The 20,207-nt window shown below is 44.1% G+C and overlaps 1 protein-coding gene across 1 annotated transcript in view; it reads right to left on the bottom strand.

Moving 5' to 3' along the window:
* The window catches only part of dab1a (DAB adaptor protein 1a), a 287,520-nt gene that overhangs the window by 133,774 nt on the left and 133,539 nt on the right, over positions 1-20,207 (bottom strand). Inside the window, exons 5-6 of the mRNA XM_068038058.1 lie at positions 3,983-4,114; positions 3,617-3,736 (exon numbers count right to left, since the gene is read on the bottom strand). Of these exons, the coding sequence (XP_067894159.1) occupies positions 3,617-3,736; positions 3,983-4,114 (252 nt within the window). The remainder of the gene's footprint in view (positions 1-3,616; positions 3,737-3,982; positions 4,115-20,207) is intronic.

Genomic DNA, 20,207 nt, shown 5'->3' with positions numbered 1-20,207 from the left:
CCCACGCCGAGGCCTGCCTGACTAGCCCTGATGCCCCCTGACCCCACTTACATGGTTTGGGAGGCAGCCTGCACCCGTGGCATCCTCTCTTCTAGGTACAGTTCCAGCAGTGTCCACTGCTCCCTGTGCCGCTGCTGAGCTGCTGGCCTTCCAATTGGCTGGCAGCTCCGAGGGGTGGGCGCCCGTCTTTTAAAGGGATGGGAGGCCAGACAGCAACTAATTATTTGCCAGATAGCTGTAAAATGCAGCTGGAGTTCCCACAAATGGCTAAGGTGGGGTTGCCTCCGGCTTTTGGGCCCATCATTAGGGCCCTCGCCATGCCGATAAAATTCCAGTCGATAATTCAGTTACAGAGGTTTCAACCAGCCAGCTTAGTGTAAGCATATTAGAACTATGGCACGTTCTCTTGGATTTCTCTTCAATGAAACTTATTTGAATACTCTGGTCTCTATTGAGTTGCCTATTCTTAGGTAGAGTAACAGGCCTTGGCTAAAGAGAGGAAATTCAGAGAGTTTCCACATATTTATGATCATTATCCAGTCACTTCTGTTAGAAAGTGTGTTCTTCTGGACCGCAGATGAGGTTAGGACTAGCTCAACTGTGATGGTCCCTATGGTTGATTATACAACTGACATTCACTTATGACTAATGATCACTGGGGTAAGGAATGCAGGGGGGTTGCCAGAAACCTTGCACCAGCATGATTTGGTCATTCTAAGAAAGGAGAACAGAAAATTAGAAAGAGGTAATGCAAAAAAGAGAAAATGAGGAAATTGGAGAGATATGGATTTAAAGTATAAAGTATATATACTTTAAATTATACTTAAAGTATATATTGCTGAAAATAGAGATATGTTGTCGATGCTTTTCGTCTTGCACTCATCAGGACAATCGCAAGAATAACCAATATAAGCGAAAACAACAACTTATACTGCATGAGAAGAGAGTGCTGATTGGTTGGCAAGTGAACTCTGATTGGTATAGGCGTTGCCATGGAGAATGTGCCAGTTTACGGTGACTGACAGTTAACTGACAATCTTTGAAATTTAAGCCAAGCAGCTTGACTCTGATTGGTAAAGTATATCTTTAGTGCTTAAGAGGAATAAAACTGTGTTGTCAATTTGATTTCTCCAAAATGGTGCAAACGTATTTTACTTGTTTTATTTACATTATTAAAATGGCATTGCAGCTAATTTTTATACAAGATTAAGACATTGAGTGCCACTACGAATACTTGAAAGGTTGTGAATAAAACCTAGGCTATTGCTTTATCCACTTGTCAAAAATCATATTGCAATGCCCATTACCTTTCCAATAGATTCAACGTATTCATCAAAATATAAATCAATCTCAACTTTATGAAGGGAGCACATCTAATAAGATTTCTTTCTTTTCTTTCTTTATCTGTAAAGTGATAAGTAAACCTGTCAATGGTACTGCCTTTATTTTTCAATATTGTTTTGTTAAGATTCCTAAAATTACCTGATAGACAGGATCTTCCACATCTTCCTCCAAAATTGTCTGAATTAGAATGAGTCAGAAATGTAAAGAGAAAGAAAATCAGCAGAAGTATCAGAAAAAGGTAATTGGGGAAAGATGCACATTACACGATTTGCAAAGTAGAAGAGTAGCAATTATTTAAATACTGTATTCAATTAAAACACATTCTTGTTTCTGAATTAGCAGTTGAAACAATTAAAACTATCATAGACTTTCTTGATTGTTTCACTTTAATCTTGCTTCTTGTTGTATGCTCATTAAGAGTAAGTATTTGTATGAGAGGTCATTACACACCTCCAGATCAGATAATCAGGCTTAGAGTAGTTCAGCGTAAAGCACAGCTTCTAGCACAAACCAAAAGCTTTACCTCAATAGTAAAATAAGAAGAAAAATTCCAATTGCACCAGTATACCAATTAACAGTCTATCTTGCAGCCTCTGCAAACAAGACTATCCAGTTAAAATCAGCTTAGTAATGATCTAAGAATGGTTATACACTACAGGACGTTAGTCTATTGAGAATTGGGTTAAGATTATCAGAATCCATAATGGGTCTCAGAGATGGAAGGCCTTAAGTCCATCTTGTCAAACTGGGTCCAACCATAGACTACTTAGTGAAAGAAAGTGTAGAAGTGAAATTAAGCACCCCTTTCTATTGAATATTTAGCCTAAAACTCACTTCTCTCATGAAAACTATAATCCATCAAGATGGGTATTGTTATTCGCCACAATTTTCTACTTGCCAAGGAAACTTGACCTATGCACAGTTGGCTGGAAATATAATATATTCTGTCAGGCAGCAGCTCTTAAAGCTCACTATTAAAGTGAAGATTGTGGTGGCAGTAGAAGAGTTGAGGAATTAGTTAGAATAGTACAAAAAAGGAAAGTGGACAAAACTGCTCTTGCAGGTACTGAAGAATTGGAGATCCTGCTGTAGAAGGTGCAGCAAAGGAAGGCGGCCCTACTTGGGGCTGAAGATTGTTATCCAGTATACTACAAAGAGGGAGATTACTGACTGAGTCAATGAGCTCACTCAGATTTCTTGTACCTGGGTGCAAATAAAGATGTAGTTTACTGATATTGGGAGGGTGGCGATGGTTTTTTTGTCTGGCCATCAAGCATGGTACAAACCTCATTTGGGAACGCCTGCACCCCCTGGGAGGCACCACTTAAAGCATTGTACACAACTGCTGTTTCTTTACGAACACTCTTTCATTGTGTGGCAGCTGCTTGGAATGTTTTTGTGCTGGTGGAGATGGTCACTGAGGAACAGGAAGCAGTTTCCCAGATTCCTTCTGCTGTTGAGGGGTTTCTCAGTGGCGTCAGCAACCATTTCTGCTCTGAATTCTGGGGCCTAAATGACATCACGCAATCCCTTTGTTGAGCACAATATTTATTAAAGAAAAATAGTAAAATATCTGGTCAAGTCCAGACATGTTTTTGAAATCTTTCTGGTTTGTTAGGCTCAGGGGTTATTTTTGAAAAAATTCTCTTTTTAAGAGGTGAAAAGATGGTAACGTCCTTACTGAGGAAAATGATCCAAAGGGTATTGTCACTTGACAATACTTGATAAACGTGCCCAGTGGTATTTGTACATTTGCACCATGAATAATTTTATTTGTGTTATCGCAACACCACTGAACTCATTCTCCAAGTCTCACGAAAATCATTCAAGTCTATTCAGAAATATAGCACTGCCAAAGAATTACATCAGAAAAATTCATGGAGCAAAAATCACATCTGTGGTGCAACATTTCCTGGAAACCACCATGCAGTTCCAAAACATACTGAGGAACTGAAACTACCAAAAACTCCCTGAACAGATGGAGACCACAATTTGGTAAATTATTAGAACAAACCTGTAGTTAAAATATTCCACTGAGAAGACAAATTAAAAGGAATAACACCTATAAATACCTCTAAGGATGATATCGACCGGAGAGTTATATTTCTCCTTTAAAAGCTGTTGATAAAAAATGGCTATTTTAAAAACAGACAGGACTTGCTATCATTTGTTTTCTGTTATGCATCACCTGCCATGCAAGAAATGATTAATAAACACTGTTGCCAGTTCAGCTCCTCCTCATTGCGCTGTTGAAAGCTAGGGGCATTTTTACCTGATAAACTGCTTGTTCACATTGTTTGTCCTTTTGGGCCATTTTCTCTTTTTCCTCTCGAAGTTTCAGTTCATAGATGAGTTGAAAGAGATCTCGCAGGTCAAGAATTACAGGTTCAGCCTAACAGTCAAAATGAGAGAAAAAGTGGCAGTATGTACAGTATAGGCTTGCTTAGCACCAGAGGTTGTTACATGAACATAATCAAGTGTGCATCACTTAACGAATGATATATATAACTAATGGAACAAGGTGTACAACCATATATCATTAACTATTAAACACAATGTTCCCATTATTTTTAGATGATTTTCAATCTGCAGTTACATTAATATCCCTAAAGAACATGTTAAAACCTTTTATACTCACTGCTTGGGATGTCTTTATTGCCACAAACCGATGATTTCCTTCTTTGCCACAAATATAACCGAAGGCACGGTGGTCGGTGATATCCTTGGCAATGTATGATACTTCGTGAACTGCATGGTGATGTTGCATAGCCTGTGAGAATGAGCACAGAAACTTTTATAAAAGAAATGCATTATATGGAATGGATTCTGGAAAGTTTGGCCCCAATTTCACTCTGTAATGCCATCCTGAACTATACACACCAGGAAGGTGACATATTAGATTCACATTCTATGCTGAGTTAGCTGATCACATCTTGGTCAGTAGTCAGCCACTAATTGGTTTAAGTGTTCCTGGGCTACGGATGGGAAAAAAATCCCATTCTTAATTGCTACTGACTGAACCCCACAATAATTATGCAGTTTGTTTTTTAAGCATTCATGGGATGTGGGCATAGCTGGCAAGGCCAGCATTTATTGCCCATCCCTCACTGCCCTTGAGACGTTGGTGGTGAGCCACCTCCTTGAACCACTGCAGTCCCTGTGGTGTAGGCATTGGAGATCATGGGTTTGGAAGCTGTTTGGCAAAGAAGCCCTGGGGAGTTGCTGCTGTACATCTTGTAGATCAGGGTTGTCCAACGTATGGCCCGTGGGCCAGAATCCGGCCTGCCAAAGGTTTCCATCCGGCCCGCCAAGAATGAGAAATGTCCCCTGGAAATCTGCCATTGGCTTCTTCTGGCCCGCCAAAACTTTCTGTGCCTGACAACAGCTGCAGCTCCTTTACTGACATGGCAGAGACGCCTTACTGCGCATGTCCTCCTTTACCAAGATGGCGAATGCTCTTCGGTACCTTATGTTCTGACTCCTTTAGTAAGATGGTGGTGCCTGGGCTGAGCTGCAAGTCTGTTGACTCTTCCCACCTGAACTCCATTACCAGTGTGGCCTTCCTAACCTTGAGCTCGGGCCCCAGGCCAAGCACTGGCTCTGGACCCTGGAATGTGTTCTTTATGTTGTCTGATGCAACATAAATGAGATGCGAGGAGTCCAATTATGCTGAAGATCTCTTACAGATTTATTACAGCTAAACTATTATACACAGTACAGAGCAAACTATTCACAGAATCTTACTCTGGATGTTACAGTTGCAGAGTGACCCTGGCTTGTAGTCACATGACTACATCCTGACACTTAGCTCATTACCATGCTAAGATCTTAAAGGGACATCACTCTTAAAGCTATCACACAACACCCCTTTCCTTCCAAAGATATGTTTCGTATGCTGCAGGTAAAAACACATACCATTAGTAAACATCAAAATTATTTACATAGGTATAGATATTATGAACTTTACATGCATAGAGGCTTAAACGCCCATATATCATTTCAGTGGTTTGACAACTCTTGCTTGAAGAGATTGCATCCCAGCTTTTCTGTTTTTTTCTGAAGTTTCTCCCTCTCTGCATTCAATTTCTGTTGCTCTGCCTTCAGCCTGCTAATATACAATCTGTTGCTTTTCTTAAGATGACAACTGGGAGCAGGATGGTGGTAACAGGGTCCTGGGAGCGGGGGTGGGGGGGGGGAGAGGTCACACAGAGAGGAGGGGGCACAGAGGGAGGGGGACACGGAGAGGGTGGGGGGAGAGACAGAGACAGCGACACAGAGAGACAGAGAAAGAGACACAGAGAGATACACAGAGACACACATAGAGAGACAGAGAGAAAGGCACACAGGCAGAGAGACAGAGTGACAGAGAGAGAGACAGAGCGAGAAAGAGACACAGAGGCAAAGAGAGATATGGAGACTGACATGGAGAGAGACAGACAGGGAAAAAGACAGAGAGGGGGGAGAGAAAGAGACAGACAAAGACAGAGACAGAGAAAGAGACAGAGAGAGAGAGAGAGACACACACACACACCGAGAGAGACACACTGAGAGAGACACACACATACCCTGAGAGAGACACACTGAGCGAGACACTGAGAGGGAGAGAGAGAGAGAGAGAGAGAGAGAGAGAGACACACACGCACCCAGAGGCGGAGAGACAGAGATAGAGAGGGAAAGTGACAGAGAGGGAGACGGGGGGAGAGAGCGATCAAGATCATTGCTGACAGATGGACATTTATCTGGAGTACTCTGCAGTGCTACATCAAGCGTGCAGGCAGACAGTGTCTACTTCTGGATGGAAAAACAATGCCAGGTATCTCATTAAATCAGTGTTCAACATAGTGAAGAGCAAGTAAGTTAATAAATTAGTCGCATTTAAAGCTTGTTCACAAAACTGCACATTTTTGTGGTTTTAATAGCAAAATAAATTTCTAATGCCTTTATCTTTCCAAAATTTGCTCACCCGCCCTCTATGTAGGTCAAAATTATAATGCGGCCCCTCACGCAAAAAGGTTGGGCACCCCTGTTGTAGAGGATACACACTGCAGGCACTGGGCTGGATTTGATGGGCCACCTGGAGCCGGGTTCAGAGGTGAAGGGGCCCCATAGAATTGCTGCGGGAGGCCGGGGGCATAGGGCCACCGCCACGTGAGGAGAGCTCCCAGTAAAATGAGGTGACTTACCTGCAGGCTTGGGAGGCCCTCATCTGTGGGCAGTTTGTGGCCCATGGAGGGCCCCCACTGAGGCACCTACATCAACCCACCCTACCCCTGCACTAAATGCTAAATGCCCACCCTTCACCCCCCCACCCCCACACCTCACCAGAGCTTGCCGATCTGGCCCTGCCAACCCCGCCTCACTCACCTTGGGTGCAGGCTCCAGTGCTGGACCTGTGTCCAAGGCCTCTTGCTGTACCAGCAATGGCCACTGCTCCCAGTAGCCCTGCCATTACTACTGAGCTGCCAGTTCTCTGATTGGCTAGCAGCTCTTGGAGGCGGCATCTCCATCTTTAAAGGGACGGGGATCCCAGTACCGAGCACTTAAGTGCCTAAGTGGCATTAAAGTGGTGGGTGGGGGGGGGGGGGGGGCTGTAAAAGGCCAAGGCAGGGTTCCCCTCGCCTCTTCAGCCTGGCGCCAGCAACCTTGTTGGCATGACAAAATTCAGCCCTCTGTGTGCCAGTAGTGGAGGGAGTAAACGTTGAAGGTGGTGGATGGGTGTCAGTCAAGCAGACTGTTTTGTCCTGGATGTCGAGCTTCTTGAGTGTTGTTGGAGCTGCACCCATCCAGGCAAGTGGAGAGTATTCCATCACACTCCTGACTTGTGCTTGTAGATGGTGGACAGGCTTTAGGGAGTTAGGAGGTGAGTTACTTACCACAGAATTCCCAGCCTCTAACCTGCTCTTGTAGCCATAGTATTTATATGTCTAGTCCAGTTAAGTTTCTGGTCAATGGTTACCCCCAGGATGTTGATGGTGGGGGTTTCTGCGATGGTACACCCATTGAACATCAAAGGCAGATGGTTAGATTTTCTCTTGTTGGAGATTATCATTGCTGGCACTTGTGTGGCATGAATGTAACTTGCCACTTATCAGCCCAAGCTTGAATTTTGTCCAGGTCTTGCTGCATGCGGGCATGGACTGCTTCTTTATCTGAGCAGTTGCAAATGGTACTGAACACTGTGCAAACATGAGTGAACATTCCCACTTCTGACCTTATGATGGAAGGAAGGTCATTGATGAAGCAGCTGAACATGGTTGGGTCTAGAATACTGCCCTGAGGAACTCCTGCAGCGCTGTCCTGGGGCCTCCAACAGTTACAATCATGTTCCTTTGTGCTTGGTCTGACTCCAACCAGTGGAGATTTTCCCTCCTGATTCCCATTGTCTTCAATTTTACTAGGGCTTCTTGTTGCCGCACTCAAATGCTGCCTTAATGTCAAGGGCAGTCTCTTTCACCTCGCCTCTGTAACTCAGGTTTTTCGTCCATGTTTGGTCCAAGGCTATAATGAGGTCTGGAGCTGAGTTCTCCTGCCAGAACCCAAACTAAGCATTAGTAAGCATGTTATTTGTGTGAAATTTCTGCTTGATATCATTGCCAATGACATCTTCAATTACTTTGCTGATGTTTGAGAGTAGACTGATGGAACAGTAATTGGACAGATTGAATTTGTCCTGCTTTTTGTGGACAGGACATACCTGGGCAATTTTCCACATTGCTGGTAGATGCCAGTGTTATAGTTCTACTTGAACAGCTTGATTATGGATGCGGCTAGTTTTGGAGTACAAATCTTCTGCACTACAGCCAGTGTTGTCAGGGCCCATAGCCTTTGCTGTATCCAATGCATTTAGCCATTTCTTGATATCAAGTGGAGTGAATTGAACTGGCTGAAGATTGGCACCTATGATTCTGAGGACCTCAGGAAGAGGCTGAGATGGTTCATCCACTGGGCGCTTCTAGCTGAAGACAATTGCAGACGCTTAGCTGTGTTTTGTACTCCGCCATCATTTAGGATGGGGATGTTCGTGGAGCCTCCTCCTTCCATTAGTTGTTAATTTGTCCACCACCAATCATAAATGGATGTGGCCGGAATGCAGAGCTCTGATCTAATCTGTTGGTTGTGAGTTTGCTTAGCTCTGTCTATAGCATGCTGCTTCTGCTGTTTAACATGCTTGTAGTACCATGTTGTAGCTACACCACGTTGGTACTTCATTTTTAGGCATGCCTGCTGCTAGTCCTGGCATGCTCTCCTACACTCCTCATTGAATCAGGATTAGTCCCTTGACTTGATGGTAACAGTCGAGTGAAGGTTACACTGAGCCATGAGGCTACTGATTGCGATTGAATACAATTCTGCAGCTGCTGATGGCCCACAGTACCTCACAGATATCCAGCTTTGAGCTGATAGACCTGTCCTTTATCTATCCCTTTTAGTACAGTGGTAGTACAACAGCCCTTTCCTATCCTGAGTGGTGTGAAACAGGGCTGTGTTCTCGCACCCACACTTTTTGGGATTTTCTTCTCCCTGCTGCTTTCACATGCGTTCAAATCCTCTGAAGAAGGAATTTTCCTCCACACAAGATCAGGGGGCAGGTTGTTCAACCTTGCCCGTCTAAGAGCGAAGTCCAAAGTACGGAAAGTCCTCATCAGAGAACTCCTCTTTGCTGACGATGCTGCTTTAACATCTCACACTGAAGAATGCCTGCAGAGTCTCATCGACAGGTTTGCGTCTGCCTGCAATGAATTTGGCCTAACCATCAGCCTCAAGAAAACGAACATCATGGGGCAGGATGTCAGAAATGCTCCATCCATCAATATTGGCGACCACGCTCTGGAAGTGGTTCAAGAGTTCACCTACCTAGGCTCAACTATCACCAGTAACCTGTCTCTAGATGCAGAAATCAACAAGCGCATGGGTAAGGCTTCCACTGCTATGTTCAGACTGGCCAAGAGAGTGTGGGAAAATGGCGCACTGACACGGAACACAAAAGTCCGAGTGTATCAGGCCTGTGTCCTCAGTACCTTGCTCTACGGCAGCGAGGCCTGGACAACGTATGCCAGCCAAGAGCGACGTCTCAATTCATTCCATCTTCGCTGCCTTCGGAGAATACTTGGCATCAGGTGGCAGGACTATATCTCCAACACAGAAGTCCTTGAAGCGGCCAACATCCCCAGCTTATACACACTACTGAGTCAGCGGCGCTTGAGATGGCTTGGCCATGTGAGCCGCATGGAAGATGGCAGGATCCCCAAAGACACATTGTACAGCGAGCTCGCCACTGGTATCAGACCCACCGGCCGTCCATGTCTCCGTTATAAAGACGTCTGCAAACGCGACATGAAATCGTGTGACATTGATCACAAGTCGTGGGAGTCAGTTGCCAGCATTCGCCAGAGCTGGCGGGCAGCCATAAAGACAGGGCTAAATTGTGGCGAGTCGAAGAGACTTAGTAGTTGGCAGGAAAAAAGACAGAGGCGCAAGGGGAGAGCCAACTGTGCAACAGCCCCAACAAACAAATTTCTCTGCAGCACCTGTGGAAGAGCCTGTCACTCCAGAATTGGCCTTTATAGCCACTCCAGGCGCTGCTTCACAAACCACTGACCACCTCCAGGCGCGTATCCATTGTCTCTCGAGATAAGGAGGCCCAAAAGAAAAAGAAAGAAAAAAGAAAGAAAGTACAACACAACATGATGGAGGGTGTCCTCAGTGTGAAGAAGGGACTTCCTCTCTACATGGACAGTGCTCAGCTATGATTAATATAAAACACAGAAATAGGCTGTTTGGTCTGAAAGGTCTGTGTTCGTGCTCATCCTGCACAAGGAGCAGTAGTCCTAATCCCTTGTGCCTGTCTTGTTCTATTAAACTTTTTAAGAATCTTTACTTTCAATCATCTATTTAACCGATTATTATTTTTTGAAGAATGGCCACTTGGCTGATGCACCAGGGGGTTTCAAGAACGTGAAGAACTGTACCCCAACACTAGCTAGGACTTAAATAGTAAAGAAAATTAGAGGGGAAAAAGATTCTCACTTTGAGAGTTATTTTGCACTATACTTTTCCAATCTTCAAAAAAACAAATCTACTGATTGCATTTAACATACTTTGTTAACCTATGTTAATGCTCCACTGGTAAATTCTTCGATGCTAAGTGCAATTTTACTTCATTACTCTAACTTTTCTGGAATATTTTCCTTCCAGTTTTATTTTTGTACTGCGGTTTTAATCAAGAAATTGGGTCACTTGATCTCTAGTGTGTTCAGCATTTCTCAAAGGAGCATCTCAGCTATAATATCCAGTCTATTTCTGGCAAGTGAGCAGACTCTATGTGGCAGAGAAGAACTTGTTAAGAGGAAAGATGTGGATCTATATTTGGAAATGTGCTAATTTCACCAGCTCTGTTCTGGTTTTATCCCAGCAGTCCTGTACCTACATTATCATTGTGATTCATCTCACGATTTCCATTTTACATTTAAAGCTTTTGGGATAAATGAAGCCAACCATGTTAGTAGGTTTCATTTCTTCTGAATCCTTTAACTGCAGCATGGATTTAAGCAGGCTTTACAAGTGAATTTACAGCAGTGAGTTAAAATGACCATTAGATTTTCACATGAATAATGTCTATTTGGGCAAAGCACTGGAGGATGACTGGATGTGATGGTGGGGGTGGGGAGGGGGAAGTGGGAGGAGTACTTTATATTGATAGCAGAGCCTCTGTGCTATCTTTTTCCTTTAACAATCGTTCCACTCTGGAAGAAACCCTCGCCTAATGAACCAGCAGTCTTCTGCATAGGGAATAAATCAGCAAATGTTTCCTTTAAATCAATGTTCCAATTAACAGCATGCCCATTAACTGACATAGACTACGCTGTGACCTTGCCCTACATTTTATTTTTGTTATTAAAATCCTACTAAAGTCCTCAATGCTGCAGGCAATGGATAACTTCTTATTCTCAGCTCTTTTATTTTTCCCTTATTTTCAGTGATGTTCAAATATGTGTTTTTCAGCAATTATCAATTCTTTTCACCTGATAATTTTGTTCTTTTTAAAAATTTAACTGAATGATTTACAATATAGTGCATTATATTATATTTTCCTTGTCTCACAAGCCAGAAGCAATTACTCATAAAGTGTTTCTTTGAATTGACAGTGTAATCAAATTCTCTGCCAAATGACTGGTGAAATAGTGATTGGCTAACTGTGCAATAACCTTACTGCAAAATTTCGGAATGTTTTCTCTGAGGAGAAGGTAGATCTCGATGCAAATGATAGCATGTTTCCTTTCTTAACTGGTAGACAATGGCAGGAATGCACAGTATTGTCAATTGCACTGCTTGTATCTGTCCCTTTATCTTTCCTCCCTCTCACTTACTTCTACCTTAATTAGCTGCAAATTCATCTCCAGGTCTTAAAAAGGCAGGAGATTTTTCATTGGTGATGTTTAAACTTGCAGAAATCCCTAAAGTCTGCATTAATGGAACAAGTCTGAAAACTACACTGTATAATGACTGTACTGTGCTTGAATAGTGTTTTGCAGACTCAGTCACACTCCTATCAGTCTTTTGAACCTTAAATCAATCCTCATTTATATTTAGAGATACAGCATTGAAACAGGCCCTTCGGCCCACCGAGTCTGTGCCGACCATCAACCACCCATTTACACTAATCTTACATCAATCCCATATTCCTATCACATCCCCTCAATTCCCCTACCACTACCTACACTAGGGGCAATTTACAATGGCCAATTTACCTATCAACCTGCAAGTCTTTGGCTGTGGGAGGAAACCGGAGCACCCGGCAGAAACCCACGCGGTCACAGGGAGAACTTGCAAACTCTGCACAGGCAGTACCCATAATTGAACCCGGGTCGCTGGAGCTGTGAGGTTGCTGTGCTAACCACTGTGCCACCCTAATATGTTTCTGTGGCCCTAATATGTTTTGTGCTGACCTTAAACATTTATGCTGATAGAAATATATTGTCTTGCTTTGGAATGAGGGGGTTTCCATTATCTAACATATTGAAAGATGATATCCCTCAGTAGATTGAAGCCTTTGGTCTATCTTATCGATAATCTCATGTTCCTGATGTAGACAAATGCAAGGAATTTAGTGAAGGGTAGGGGAAGACCGAAGTGCCATAAAAGAGATGGCTTTCAAAGGCAGGGAGAGAAGTAGTACGGCAAACTGGTTTTGGGAGAGAATTCAGAGAGCAGGATTATAGTGGTTAAATAAGTAGAGGGAATGGGGAACAGGAGTAGCCCATTCAGCCCCTTGGGCTGTTCTGCCATTCAATTAGATTATGGCGGATTTGTATCTTAACTCCATCTACCCCGCCCTTGGTTCCATATCCCTTAATACCTTTGTCCATCAAAAATCCATCAATCTCAGTTTTTTAAAAAGGGAAGACTTGAATTTATATAGCACTTTTCACAACCACCAGACTTCTCAAATCACTTTACAGCCAATTAAGTACTTTTGAAGTGTAGTCACTGCTGTAAAGTAGAAAATGGGGCAGCCAATTTGCACACGGCAAGCTCCCACCAACAGTAATGTGATAATGTGATGTTGATTGAGGGATACATATTGGCCAGGATACCTGGGATAACTCCACTGGTCTTCTTTGAAACTGTGCCATGGAATCTTTGACGTACACCTGAGAGGGCAAATGAGGCCTCGGTTTAACGTCTCATCTGAAAGATGGCACCTCCGACAATGCAGCACTCCCTCAGTAATGCACTGGAGTGGCAGCCTTGATTTTTGTGCTCAAGTCCTGGAGTGAGACTTGAACCCAGAACAGTCAGACGAGTACCAAGGTTGTGTACTACTGGATTCAACCTCATCGGATAAATGGGAAATTTTCTAGCATCATAGCAAGAGGCACATAGGTGCTGGAGGAAGCAGAAAAGGACAGATCAGCAAATGCTAAATGGAATTCAAGCATCAGATGTTCATTCTTGCATGTGCAAACGTGCAAAATAAGGAAGAAGGACAGAATGAGTGGGCATGCTTTCCACTGAGTTTTGTGAAAGCTTGCCATGTTAGTTTTGAACAACAATACAATGCACAGCAACATTCCTTACTACCAGGTGTAATTCTGCACCCCAGGAGGCAAGGACATGATAGTATTCTTACCATTTATAAAGTTGCATATTTTCTGTGGCGAGAAAATTACTCCAAACCACTCCCACTCCACTGGCATTACTCTGCCAGCGGGAGAAGCTCCAAGGAATTTCCTGACCAATATATTCCAGTGGATGGGAATCAACAGCTAGAAGTTGCATTTTTTTTCCCTTCCTTCAATATTCTTTTATCCACCTTCTGGAGGTATTATTTCATGTTGTGGTAACTTTGGATACCAGATGGTAGCAAAATTGGACAGTAGACGTTCGTCAGTGATACAACTGTAGGGGCATCAGAATTCAATCTGCACACAACATTGACACATATATTTCCAGCAGGGATCATTGGATAAAAGAAAAATACTACAGATGCTGGAAATCGGAAATAAAAACAAGAAATGTTGGAAATACTCAGCAGGTCTGGCAGCATCTGTGGAGGGAGAAGCAGAGTTAACATTTCAGGTCAGTGACCCTTCTTCAGAACTAGCAAATATTAGAAATGTAAAAGGTTATAAGCAAGTAAAGCGGGGGTGGGGCAAGAGATAACAAAGGAGAAGGTGTAAATAGAACAAGGTCACAGAATAGCTGACCAGAAGGTCATGGAGCAAATGCAAACAATATGTCAATGGTGCGTTGAAAGACAAAGCATTAGGACAGGGTGTTAATGGACTGAAAGTTGAACAGCCGCAAGTACAAACATGAAAAAAAAAGTGGGTAAGCAAACTGAACAAACCTCAGTGACCTTGTCCTATTTACACCTTCTCCTTTGTTATCTCTTGCCCCACCCCACTTTACTTGCTTATAACCTTTTAGATTTCTAATATTTGCTAGTTCTGAAGAAGGGTCACTGACCTGAAACATTAACTCTGCTTCTCTCTCCACAGATGCTGCCAGACCTGCTGAGTATTTCCAGCATTTCTTGTTTTTATTAGGGATCATTGGATAACAATCAGGAATGAGAATCCGGATGGTTTCTCCCCTCCCTAGTCCAGGGATACTGAGATCAATTAAAGTGGCTAACTGCTGCAAAGACTGTACAAAGAACAAAGAACAAAGAACAGTACAGCACAGGAACAGGCCATTCAGCCCTCCAAGCCTGCGCTGATCTTGATGCCTGCCTAAACTAAAACCTTCTGCATTTACGGGGTCCGTATCGCTCTATTGCCACCCTATTCATGTATTTGTCAAGATGCCTCTTAAACGTCGCTATCGCACCTGCTTCCACCACTCCCCCGGCAGCAGGTTCCAGGCACTCACCACCCTCTGTGTAAAGAACTTGCCTCGCACATCCCCTCTAAACTTTGCCCCTCTCACCTTAAACCTATGTCCCCTAGTAATTGACTCTTCCGCCCTGGGAAAATGCTTCTGACTATCCACTCTGTCCATGCCGCTCATAACTTTGTAAACCTCTATCATGTCACCCCTCCACCTCCGTCGTTCCAGTGAAAACAATCTGAGTTTATCCAACCTCTCCTCATAGCTAATGCCCTCAAGACCAGGCAACATCCTGGTAAACCTCTTCTGTACCCTCTCCAAAGCCTCCACGTCTTCTGGTAGTGTGACGACCAGAATTGCACACAATATTCTAAGTGTGGCCTAACTAAAGTTCTGTACAGCTGCAGCATGATTTGCCAATTTTTATACTCTATGCCCCGACCGATGAAGGCAAGCATGCCGTATGCCTTCTTGACTACCTTATCCACCTGCATTGCCACTTTCAGTGACCTGTGGACCTGTACGCCCAGATCTCTCTGCCTGTCAATACTCCGAAGGGTTCTGCCATTTACTGTATACTTCCCACCTGCATTAGACCTTCCAAAATGCATTACCTCACATTTGTCCGGATTAAACTCCATCTGCCATTTCTCCGCCCAAGTCTCCAACCGATCTATATCCTGCTGTATCCTCTGACAATCCTCATCACTATCCGCAACTCCACCAACCTTTGCGTCGTCTACAAACTTACTAATCAGACCAGCTACATTTTCCTCCAAATCATTTATATATACTACAAACAGCAAAGGTCCCAGCATTGATCCCTACGGAACACCACTAGTCACATCCCTCCATTCAGAAAAGCACCCTTCCACTGCTACCCTCTGTCTTCTATGACTGAGCCAGTTCTGTATCCATCTTGCCAGCTCATCTGTGATCCCGTGTGACTTCACCTTTTGCACCAGTCTGCCATGAGGGACCTTGTCAAAGGCTTTACTGAGGTCCATATAGATAACATCCACTGCCCTTCCTTCATCAATCATCTTCGTCACTTCCTCAAAAAACTCAATCAAATTAGTGAGCCACGACCTCCCCTTCACAAAACCATGCTGCCTCTCGCTAATAAGTTTGTTTGTTTCCAAATGTGAGTAAATCCTGTCCTGAAGAATGCTCTCTAATAATTTCCCTGCCATTGACGTAAGGCTCACCGGCCTATAATTTCCTGGATTATCCTTGCTACCCTTCTTAAACAAAGGAACAACATTGGCTATTCTCCAGTCCTCTGGGACCTCACCTGTAGCCAATGAGGATGCAAAGATTTCTGTCAAGGCCCCAGCAATTTCTTCCCTTGCCTCCCTCAGTATTCTGGGGTAGATCCCATCAGGCCCTGGGGACTTATCTACTTTAATGCTTTGCAAGACACCCAACACCTGCTCCTTTTTGATAATGAGATGACTGAGACTATCTGCACTCCCTTCCCTAGGCTCATCATCCACCAAGTCCTTCTCTTTGGTGAATACTGATGCAAAGTACTCATTTAGTACCTCGCCTATTTCCTCTGGCTCCACACATAGATTCCCTTCTCTGTCCTTGAGTGGGCCAACGCTTTCCCTGGTTACCCTCTTGCTCTTTATATCCGTATAAAAAGCCTTGGGATTTTCCTTAATCCTGTTTGCCAATGACTTTTCATGACCCGTTTTAGCCCTCCTGACTCCTTGCTTAAGTTCGTTCCTACTGTCTTTATATTCCTCAAGGGATTCGTCTGTTCCTAGCCTTCCAGCCCTTACGAATGCTTCCTTTATCTTTTTGACTCGGCTCACAATATCCCGCGTTACCCAAGGTTCCCGAAACTTGCCAAACCTATCCTTCTTCCTCACAGGAACATGCTGGTCCTGGATTCTAATCAACTGACGTTTAAAAGACTCCCACATGTCAGATGTTGATTTACCCTCAAACAGCCGCCCCCAATCTAAATTCTTCAGTTCCTGCCTAATATTGTTATAATTAGCCTTCCCCCAATTTAGCACCTTCACCCGAGGACGACTCTTATCCTTATCCACAGGTACCTTAAAACTTATGGAATTATGGTCACTGTTCCTGAAATGCTCCCCCACTGAAACTTCGACCATCTGGCCGGGTTCATTCCCCAATACCAGGTCTAGTACGGCCCCATCCCTAGTTAGACTATCTACATATTGTTTCAAGAAGCCCTCCTGGATGCTCTTTACAAATTCTGCCCCATCCGAGCCCCTAGCACTAAGTGAGTCCCAGTCAATATAGGGGAAGTTAAAATCACCCAACACTACAGCCCTGTTACCTTTACATCTTCCCAAAATCTGTCTACATATCTGCTCCTCTACCTCCCGCTGGCTGTTGGGAGGCCTGTTGTGAACCCCCAACATCTTGACTGCACCCTTCCTATTCCTGAGCTCCACCCATATTGCCTCGCTGCATGACCCCTCCGAGGTGTCCTCCCGCAGTACAGCTGTGATATTCTCCTTAACCAGTAATGCAACTCCCCCACCCCTTTTACATCCCCCTCTATCCCGCCTGAAGCTTCTAAATCCTGGAACATTTAGCTGCCAATCCTGTCCTTCCCTCAACCAAGTCTCTGTAATAGCAACAACATCATAGTTCCAAGTACTAATCCAAGCTCTAAGTTCATCTGCCTTACCTGTTATACTTCTCGCATTGAAACAAATACACTTCAGACCACCAGTCCCGCTGTGCTCCGCAACATCTCCCTGCCTGCTCTTCCTCTTAGTCTTACTGGCCTTATTTACTAGTTCCCCCTCATTTAGTTCACTTGCTGTCCTACTGCTCTGGTTCCCACCCACCTGCCACACTAGTTTAAACCCTCCCAAGTGACGCTAGCAAACCTCGCAGCCAGGACATTTGTGCCCCTCCAGTTTAGATGCAACCCGTCCTTCTTGTCCAGGTCCCATCTGTCCCTGAAGAGATCCCAATGGTCCAGATATCTGAAACCCTCCCTTCTACACCAGCTGTTAAGCCACGTGTTTAGCTGCACTATCTTCCTATTTCTAGCCTCACTGGCACGTGGCACAGGGAGTAATCCCGAGATTACAACCCTGGAGGTCCTGTCTTTTAACTTTCTACCTAACTCCCTAAACTTCCCCTGCAGGACCTCATCACTCTTCCTGCCTATGTCATTGGTACCAATGTGTCCCACAACCTCTGGCTGTTCACCCTCCCCCTTCAGAATGCCCCCTGTCCGTTCAGAGGCATCCTTGATCCTGGCACCAGGGAGGCAACATACCATCCTGGAGTCTCTTTCATGTCCACAGAAGCGCCTATCTGTGCCCCTGACTATAGAGTCCCCTATAACTATTGCTCTTCTGCGCTTTGTTCCTCCCTGCTGAACAACAGTGCCAGCCGTGGTGCCACTGCTCTGACTGCTGCTGTTTTCCCCTGATAGGCCATCCCCCCCAACAGTATCCAAAAGGGTATACTTGTTAGAGAGGGGGATAGCCACAGGGGAATCCTGCTCCTGCACTGACTGTACTTTGTAACTTGGAGCTTACAGGAACTGATTGATTCCGGTCTGGATGGCTCAGTAGCACAATGAGCAGTGCATTTAGAAATGGGCTATTGACGAAACCTTGTGGACAACTGCTCTGATAAAAGCTGTTTTACTTACTTGTGTTCTGGGATGTTAGTATTTTGCCAGAGACTCTGAAGACAACTACAGAGGTTGAGAATTGATAATAGAAACATTTATTATTCCATATGATTGCTTCAATATGAGTTAAATATCAATATTACTTAGTACCATCCCTTCATCTTTCTGAATTACTTTCTCCAACTCCCCCTTCATGTGGAACTATTCAACATTTAGGGGTACAGTATGATGTTTTATCAGGTAATAGTAACTTACCTTCATGTTATTAATAGAAAACTTAATGCAAGAACTAAATAATGATACCGTTTGAACAAAAATACCACTATTACCCACACTTGAAAAAATAAAGCCAAAGTAGCAAAGAGGGTCTGAGAGAGACTAACCAATCTCCCATACTCATCAGGAAAAAAAAGTGAAATCAATTATTTGCTCACCTACTCTCTCAACCAGGCTGGACAGGGTGAATTGGCATGCAGAGATGTGAAAAAATAAAACATAAATCATTAAATTAAACTTCAGCTTCCTATCTGAAAGTATTATAACTCTCCAATGAATGGATCTGGGTGTGTGCATGAAACATAGCATGAGTAAGGAGGGAGAAGTGGAGCTGTGGAAACAAAATCTATTTAAATCGAATTTTAAAATTCCATCCCTCTTAATTAATCCTGTGGTTGATTTTGTACCCCTCCCTTGTCCAGGGCTTCTGAGACAGACTGTAGAATCCCTACCTCCACACTAGCAAACAGTGCAGACCCAAAGATGGGGGCAAGGTGACAACAAGCATTAAGTGGGTGCTGTGTCAATAAAACAATTTCAAAATATGGATTAAGCCACAATCTTGGGGCTAATTGGGGATTACTATGATTTAAACATGGCTGGAGGCAATAAAACGGAGAACTGCTGATTAGTAGCAATTTTTCTGCAGCGCTATTTATAGCCTCCGTGCATCTATTTCACTGAAGGTGTGGAGTGCACTATCTGACAAGGCAACTGAAGCAGCAGGACAACAAAGAACAAAGAACAGTACAGCACAGGAACAGGCCATTCGGCCCTCCAAGCCTGCACCGATCTTGATGCCTGCCTAAACTAACACCTTCTGCACTTCCGGGGCCTATATCCCTCTATTCCCTTCTTATTCATACATTTGTCAAGATGTCTCTTAAACGTCGCTATCGGATCTGCTTCCACCACCTCCCCTGGCAGCAGGTTCCAGGCACTCACCACCCTCTGTGTAAAAAACTTGCCTCGCACATCCCCTCTAAACTTTGCCCCTCTCACCTTAAACCTATGCCCCCTAGTCCACCATGGGAAAAAGCTTCTGACTATCCACTCTGTCCATGCCGCTCATAACTTTGTAAACCTCTATCATGTCGCCCCTCCACCTCCGTCGTTCCAGTGAAAACAATCCGGGTTTTACCAACCTCTCCTCATAGCTAATGCCCTCCAGACCAGGCAACATCCTGGAAAACCTCCTCTGTGCTCTCTCCAAAGCCTCCACGTCCTTCTGGTAGTGTGGCGACCAGAATTGCACGCAATATTCTAAGTGTGGCCTAACTAAGGTTCTGTACAGCTGCAACATGACTTGCCAATTTTTATACTCTATGCCCCGACCGATGAAGGCAAGCATGCCGTATGCCTTCTTGACTACCTTATCCACCTGCATTGCCACTTTCAGTGACCTGTGGACCTGTACGCCCAGATCTCTCTGCCTGTCAATACTCCTAAGGGTTCTGCCATTTACTATATATCTCCCACCTGCATTAGACCTTCCAAAATGCATTACCTCACATTTGTCCGGATTAAACTCCATCTGCCATTTCTCCGCCCAAGTCTCCAACCGATCTATATCCTGCTGTATCCTCTGACAATCCTCATCACTATCCGCAACTCC

Source organism: Heterodontus francisci, chromosome 8, assembly GCF_036365525.1.
Source record: "Heterodontus francisci isolate sHetFra1 chromosome 8, sHetFra1.hap1, whole genome shotgun sequence".
NCBI classification, from domain to species: domain Eukaryota; kingdom Metazoa; phylum Chordata; class Chondrichthyes; order Heterodontiformes; family Heterodontidae; genus Heterodontus; species Heterodontus francisci.
Note: the sequence above shows the minus strand (reverse complement) of the source record. Positions and strands in the feature narration are given on the sequence as shown.